At 36.1% G+C, this 8,642-nt stretch overlaps 1 protein-coding gene across 1 annotated transcript; it reads left to right on the top strand.

Moving 5' to 3' along the window:
• The first annotated feature begins 5,974 nt into the window (after positions 1–5,974).
• Positions 5,975–8,286, top strand: LOC117150015 (zinc finger BED domain-containing protein 1-like). The gene is made up of 3 exons (XM_033316893.1): positions 5,975–6,526; positions 6,594–8,182; positions 8,251–8,286. Exons 1-2 carry the CDS (start codon positions 6,323–6,325, stop codon positions 8,169–8,171), a joined length of 1,782 nt encoding a protein of 593 aa, XP_033172784.1. The 5' UTR covers positions 5,975–6,322; the 3' UTR covers positions 8,172–8,182; positions 8,251–8,286.
• The last annotated feature ends 356 nt before the right edge of the window (positions 8,287–8,642 follow it).

The following is an 8,642-nucleotide window of genomic DNA, read 5'->3' as shown; positions in this document are numbered from 1 at the left end:
TCAGTTAGGTATTTCATATTCCGTCCCGGTGTAGTATGCACACATATCGGTTAACCACTGTATTCATAATATACAATCACATTGTATCACTCTGTTGCAATGTGTACATAAACAGTTCAGCCCAAGCGTATGTTGAGGGCAACGTACCTAATTTGCATGATCAGCAGTACTCACGCTGGCCAAGCGCTGACCGCTAATATCTGTGCCTATAGCACCCCTCCTCCAGCACCGTCGCTCGGCGACAATATATATATATATGTAGGAAACGCATATAAGCGTCGCTGCGCTGCAGGCTATGCCGGCAGCGCTGCTCCTCGACTTAGGCTAAGAAACCATTGTATTTAGATCGCCAAATGATTGACGAATTAACTTTGAATGGAGCGGGACCTTCCCTGCTCCTACAAACCAATAAAAAGTGAATTCAAACTGAAAACCAATCTTTCAACTGGGAGCTACAACATGGCGACCGTGACAGGACACGTATAAGCTGTAGCAGAAGGAAAAGGAAAAAAGGAAGCCGACGCTCCTCAAAAGAAAAAAAACTTTTGACCACGCAACAACTTCAACAAACAACTGGAGCAAAGAAACAATGATCTGAGTGAGTAGAGTGTGAGTGTGATGGGTAAAAACAGGGGCGGAGTTCGAAATAAAGCAAAAAAGAGAATAGCGCACCTAAAGTGGCTATTATATACGAACACTCCACCGCCAGTATGGTCGAAAGCTCAAAAACTACAAGCCGAGCTAGACCACTGCGTAAAATTTCTTAGTGAAACAAAACAAACTCAGTAAATAAAATACAATGCATACCAAAAATTAATAATATTCAACCTGCCCAGCCAAAAAGCCTTCCGGAATTTAAGAAGATCTGCCCGAAGGACTGCGAGGGACCCTTGTTCACACCACATTGTGAACACACTTGCAGGCATTGCAACACCGGCACCCAACACTAACAAGAGGACATTATCATCAACGTAGTGAGCAGCCCGCTCACTACGTCATCGAGGGCGTGTCAGCGTGCCAACACCGGCGACGCCCAGCTGACACAGGATAACGTGGTGTGCAGCCCGCCCACTACGTCAACGCGGGAATAGTATTCACACTGTGGTGCGCTATCCGCACACTACAGCAACGGTGGATCTCCAACAACAAATGACAAGAGGGAACCGACAGCGCTTCAAAGAGCGCAAACATTTTTTTTAATAGCACTGTGTGCACAATTTTTTTCTGATTGCACTGCGATGCATATTTTTTTTTAATAATTATAAAAACCAATTGTAACATTGAGCGGAACCTTTTCTGCCCGATGAGAAGTTCGGCCTGTAAAGCCAAACGAAAATTTAGGTAGGAAACCTGTAAATTCATACGGATGAATTAATTTTAAATTTCTCACCGCCGCAAGGCGTCTTAACAAAAAAAAAATGATATTTAAAAATTAAAAAAAAAAAACAAAATCAATAAATAAAAAATAAGTAAATGTCATTTGACAACTCTATAAGTAAATTTTACCCAGACCCAATATATTCAGAAAATACTGTTTTAGGAGAAAGCCTTTTTTCAAAAATGGGTCTAGTAGATGTTAAGTCAGTGGACTCCACTGCCAATGTAATCAACAAGGTCGAAGTTGTTCCTTTAAACCTGGATTACATAATAATTTGTTTAATTATTATAACAATAATTATGTTGATAAATATATGTTATAAAATATACAAAATGCATAGTAAATGCCTTAAGAAAAGATATGTAAGCAGAGCAAATGACTTGGACAGGGTTTGATAGCTGAAAGGCAATAAATAAAGCAAAAAAAAAAAAAAAAAATTTAACCCAAGTAAGCAAGCATTAAACTGCCATGTCAAAAGCTTCAAAAAGAAAAAAAAAACAAGCCTAGTTATGAACATATAAATAAATATGAAAATATAAAATATAATTAAATAAATCTTTTTATTAAATTTATTAAATAAATATTTTTATTAACACCCCAGTTCCTAACTTGATGGATTGGCTAGATATAATAGCTAAAATCAAGAAACTGCGGGAAGACTTTGATAGATCGTTTAAGTGCCTCAATAAGAGTGCACCAATAAGTAACGATACAAAGATAAAACATTTAGAGACACTATTAGGAAAATATAACGAGGTTCGTGTCATAATACTTGACCACAATACGAAATTTTCTTCGTTACAACAGACACAAGTAAAAGATATAATATCTCGATTAAAAGAGAACATATTATATGTGTCGCAAAGGCACAAGTTACAAGTACTTGTTCCAAATACACTAAATTTCCCAGCTGAACTATTACTAGACGTAATTGCTGAGGAAAGAAATATGCCAACAGAAAGTAAAATAGTAAACAAGATGGCACAATCAGTAGTAGATTTCCTAAAAACAGCCTCGTCTCTATTATTTGAGTACGACGGCAAAGCAGAAAACCTACAGAGTTTCAAAGACGCTCTGAACTTGTTAGATTCGATAAAAGGAGAACATGAGACTTTAGCAGTCAATGTCATTAAGACCAAACTAAAAGGTCATGCTAGGAATCTCATTAGCACGGAAAATACTATACAGGAAATTAAAGATAAACTCTCGCGAACAGTAAAGGGGGAATCTGTTGAGGTACTCTCTGCAAAATTACTAAATCTGCAGCAAAAGAACAAAACAGCCAACCTTTACACGCAAGAGGTGGAGCAATTAACAAAAGCTCTAGAAGGTGCTTATATTAGTGATGGTTTGAAACCAGAACTTGCAAACAAATATAGCACGACACAAGCCGTCAAAGCAATGACGAGGAATTGCTCGATTGATAAGGTAAAAGTTATCATGCAAGCAGGCACGTTCAACAGCATGAACGATGCCATATCTAAATTTATAGACAGTTGCACAGAAGCAACTGGACATTCCAACGCTGTTCTGTTCTACCAAAATCAGACTCAGCGCGGTACATACCGCGGTCGTTATAACACAAGGGGCCGCCCTTATTACAGAGGCGGTCATCGTTATAACAATACCAATAATAATAATAATAGAGGAAACTTTAGAGGCCGTGGCAACTCGAACCGAGGCCAAAACAACAATAATCAGAGATATGTAAGAGTAGCCCAAAATAACTCGGGAAACTCCGAACACCCTTTAGCTGCTCATCAATAAATAGATACAAGGTTCACACAATTAATCTTAGCCAAAACATATTTGTTAATTTTGTCAATGTAGAAACAAATAAAAAACTTGTCTTTTTAATAGACACAGGTGTAGATATTTCTCTTCTAAAAGAAAATTCTGATATCTTTAATGATATCCAAGGCAACAATAAAATTAATATTCAAGGAATAGGACAAGAATTAATTCAATCCAAAGGATTAACTTCAATTAAGATACAGACAGGCAATTACATAATTCCACACGATTTTCATATAGTAGATTCACATTTCTTAATCCCATGTGATGGAATATTAGGAATTGATTTCATAAAGAATTTCAATTGTCAATTAGATTTTAATCAAACAGAAGATTGGCTCAAGATGAGACCAACTAATTTGAATTTCCCAATATACGATCCAATAACATACAGCTCTGGTAATAACTCAATACTTCTACCAGCAAGATCCCAGGTTGTCCGAAAAATACAACTATCCTCAAATGAAGATAGTGTTTTAATAAAAAACCAGGAAATTCAAAAAGGCATTTATGTTGGAAACACAGTTGCAACAACCAAAAATGCATTTGTCCGATTGCTGAATACAAATAATAAAGATCAAATAGTAAATATAAAAGATCTACAATATGAATCACTTTCGAACTATGACATAGTTCAAACCAATCCTGAAGCAAGAGAAAAAACTGTCATGTCTCAATTAACACAAAATTTTCCACCACAATTCAAATCTACACTAACAGATTTATGCACCAAGTATAGCGATGTATTCGGACTTGAAACCGAATCAATCACAACAAATAATTTCTACAAACAAAAGCTATGATTGACAGATGGTGAGCCAGTATATATTAAAAATTATAGAAATCCTCATAGTCAACTTGACGAAATTCAAGTACAGGTAGAAAAATTAATTGATAACAAAATAGTCGAACCGTCTGTGTCCCCAAATAACAGCCCACTTTTGTTAGTTCCAAAGAAATCTCTTGCTGGTTCTGACAAGAAAAAATGGCGATTAGTAATTGACTATCGTCAAATTAATAAAAAATTGTTGTCCGATAAATTCCCACTCCCTAGAATTGATGATATTTTAGATCAACTAGGTAGAGCAAAGTATTTTTCATGCCTAGACTTAATGTCAGGTTTTCATCAAATTGAACTCGAAGAAAGTTCAAGAGATGTAACGTCTTTTTCAACGAGCAATGGCTCATATCGCTTCACGCGATTACCATTCGGTCTAAAAATAGCACCAAATTCTTTTCAGAGAATGATGACTATAGCTTTCTCTGGACTTTAACCTTCTCAAGCATTTCTGTATATGGATGATTTAATAGTTATTGGTTGTTCCGAAAAACATATGGTTAAAAACTTGACTGATGTTTTTGAGAAATGCAGGAAATACAACCTAAAGCTACATCCAGAAAAATGTTCATTTTTCATGCATGAAGTCACATTTTTGGGACACAAATGCACAGATAAAGGAATCTTGTCAGATGACAAAAAGTATGACGTCATCAAAAATTATCCAGTCCCACACGATGCGGACAGTGCTAGACGATTTATTGCATTTTGCAATTACTATAGACGTTTTATCCAAAATTTTGCCGAATATTCTCGTCACATAACAAGATTATGTAAAAAAGATGTAAAGTTCGAATGGACAGCTGAATGCCAGCATGCCTTCGAACATCTCAAATCGGCACTAGTTAATCCCAATTTATTACAATACCCAAATTTCAGCGAAGAATTTTGCATAATAACGGATGCAAGTAAGCAAGCTTGTGGAGCAGTGTTAACTCAATGCAAAAAAGGTCTCCAACTTCCAGTGGCATATGCATCAAGAGCGTTTACATAGGGTGAAAGTAATAAAAGCACAACAGAACAATAATTGGCAACAATTCATTGGGCAATAACTCATTTCAGACCATATATTTATGGTAGACATTTCACTGTCAAAACAGACCACAGACCACTTACATACCTGTTCTCTATGATAAATCCGAGCTCTAAACTAACTCGTATGAGACTTGAATTAGAGGAGTATAATTTTACAGTTGAGTATCTAAAGGGAAAAGACAACTATGTAGCTGATGCGTTATCAAGAATAACCATCAAAGAACTACAAGAAATTAACAGAAATATAAAGAAAGTCACTACAAGATATCAAAGTAGACAAAAATCCTGCGCAGGAGATAAAGAAATAGAATTGCCTAAGCAATCTATAGAAAAAGCTTCAAAGCATAACGTATATGAAGTCATCAAAAATGACGAATTACGTAAAGTAGTGACCTTGCATATAAAAAATATGCTATGTTTCTTTAAACATGGTAAGAAAATTATTGCAAGATATGATGTTAGCGATTTATATACTAATGGAATACTTGATTTAGGTCATTTTTTCCAAAGGCTTGAAATGCAAGCCGGTATAAATAAAATCAGCCAACTCAAAGTGGCACCGTGGGAAAATATCTTTGAACATGTTTCTATTGATAATTTCAAAATAATGGGCAATAAAATATTAAATTCATTGAGAGTAGCGCTACTCAACCCGGTGACCATAATAGAAAAATTAAAAGAAAAAGAAGCTATATTGTCTACATTTCATGACGATCCAATACAAGGAGGTCACACAGGCATCACAAAAACCTTGGCCAAGGTCAAAAGATACTATTACTGGAAAGGTATGTCTAAAGATATAACTGAGTACATTAAAAAATGTCAGAAATGCCAAAAATCAAAAGTGACAAGAAATACAATAACTCCTTTAACAATAACAGAGACACCAATAAAAGCTTTCGACAGGGTGATAGTGGACACTAGTGTTGTGTCGTTCGTGAACGAACGAACTAAATTGAACTATTCACCAAACTGAACGAACGAACTAGGTCTGCCTTTATAGTTCAATATAGTTCGATAGTTCAATTTAGTTCCCTTAGTTCAATATAGTTCACTTAGTTCACGTCGTTCATTTTGATCTCTTACCCTGATCGTTCGTTCGTTGTTCACTTAGTTCGATAGGTCGGTCTGAGTTCACTTAGTTCGATAGGTCGGTCTGAGTTCACTTAGTTCGATAGGTTGGTCTTAGTTCATTTAGTTCGAAAGTTCGCTTATCGAATAAGCTGATTAATTTTCGCATACATTTAAAACTACGGTTTACAAGTTTGTGCGTATCTATGGCTTCAAAACGAAAGCATAGCAAAGTTTGGAATTTCTTTGATTCAGTGGATGAGAAGAGTGCTAAATGCAAATACTGCAAAACTGTGCTTAGTGTGGCTGGTGGATCGCAAGGAAACTTATCGCGTCACCTTAAAAATAAGCACCCAGCAGCTTTGGAGGAAACAAAGCGCCAAACCAATGAAAGCCGACAGGAAGCAAATGTAAACATAATATTTTGATTTATTCATTTAAGTAGGCTTACTAAATTCTTGATTTCTTTTAACATAGACTCCTCAGATAATTGGACCCCAACAGCAAGTAATAACTTCGTTCATTCAACGACCACCGGCTGCCGGGAAAGCTGAGAAAATTGATAGGCAACTAGTTCGTATGATTGCAAAAGGTCATCATGCATTGCGAATTGTAGAAGAGCCTGATTTCAAGCAGCTCATAGATGATGTGTCTAATTGCCCCGGATACAAGATGCTCACTCGAAAAACGCTGTCCAACGTGCTTCTTCCAAAGCTTCGGGACGAAATTGTTGGTAGCGTCAAAGAAAAAATGGAGCTGGCATCTGCAGTTTGTTTGACAACGGATTGTTGGACCTCTCTTGCAAATGAAAGTTATATTGCTGTTACAGCTCATTTTATTGAGAGTGAGGCAACTGTTATGAGCTCACATATGATTGCATGCGAGGCATTCGTTGAGCAGCACAGTGGTCAAAATCTGTGCGCATTTTTACAAAAAATAGCAGAAAGATGGAGTATAGAGAACAAAATATCTGCTGTGGTTTCCGATAATGCTGCAAATATTGTCAATGCCATTAAAACAGGAAATTGGCCACATATACCATGTTTTGCACATAGCTTGAACCTAATTGTGCAAAAAGGACTCCGCGAAATCAGCGTTGTACAAAACAAAGTCAAATTCATTGTGGAGTTTTTCAATCGTAGCACTTTCGGCCTTAAGAAGGTGAAGTCAACTCAAACCCAATTGAACTTGCCCGATCTCAAATTGATTCAAGATGTGTCAACTCGTTGGAATTCAACTTTTAAAATGCTAGAAAGGCTTGTTGTGTTGAAAGATGCTCTTATATTAACACTTTCTACTCTGCGTTCTGAATTAAACTTATCTCAGAATGAGTGGGCGATAGTAGAAGAGTTACTGCCTATATTAAAACCATTCATGGAGGTAACAGAAGAAATATCAGCAGAAAAGAATGTAACCCTTTCAAAGGTTATAGTTCTTGCGATTTTGCTACAGAACTGTTTGAATAACAAAACGCCTAAGGATAAATGTGTTGCTGCACTTGTTGCAGTTCTAAAAGCTGAGATGAATCGACGATTTTGCAAGCTGGAAAGTAACGAACTCTACGCAGAGAGTAACATTTTAGATCCTCGATTTAAAGGTCGTTGGTTCAAGTCAAAAGAAGAATACGAAAAAGCTGTTTGTAATCTTAAAAGGAAAGTAACTCCAATTCGTCTCAACAGCGAAAATTATGAATTCGAATCACCTGCGTTTAAAACTAATTCAGCCAATCAGAGTTCGGTTTGGTGTGATTTTGACAGTGAGTTCAAGAACACGACAAAGGCTGCAAACACTACCGGTTCTGCCGAGAAAGAGATGGAAAAATACCTCGAAGAGGAATTTATACCGAGGACTGCTGACCCTTTGGTTTGGTGGGAACAAAGAAAGAAATTGTATCCGCATCTATATTCTTACAGCCTTAAGCGACTATGCCTTATGGCTACATCAGTTCCTTGCGAACACCTATTTTCAAGTGCTGGGGAAATCATCCGAAAAAGACGGATGCTACTAAAACCTAATAAAGTGGAAAATCTAATGTTCCTTCATAGCAACATGTAGATGGATCACAGGTGTAAACATAATTTTATCATATGTTATTGAAAATGTTCCCTAATAAACTTCTCTATTCTCTTTTCAGAAATCAAATAAATGCATTAAAATTACTATATTATCTGTTTGTAAACTCTTTATTATTTCTTGTTATTATTATGTATAAGTGTTTTTGACATAAATTGAATAAATAATATTAATTTTCAATGACAGCATTGTATGAAATAAATTCATAACATTTTTTTTTTTTGAAGCACCTTTAAGCAAGTTTAAAAAATGAACGATTGAACTAAATGAACGACCTAGTTCATTGATTTTAAACGAACGAACGAACTTATTCCTCAAATTGAACTAGGATTACCCAACACTACTGGACACTATAGGTCCGCTACCAAAATCAGGAAATGGCAATGAATATGCAATCACACTAATATGTGATTTAACTAAATATCTAGTTGCCATACCAGTTGCAAACAAAAG

Source organism: Drosophila mauritiana, unplaced genomic scaffold (assembly GCF_004382145.1).
Source record: "Drosophila mauritiana strain mau12 unplaced genomic scaffold, ASM438214v1 Y_19, whole genome shotgun sequence".
NCBI classification, from domain to species: domain Eukaryota; kingdom Metazoa; phylum Arthropoda; class Insecta; order Diptera; family Drosophilidae; genus Drosophila; species Drosophila mauritiana.
The sequence above is the reverse complement of the archived record's forward strand: the minus strand, read 5'-3'. Positions and strand labels throughout refer to the sequence as shown.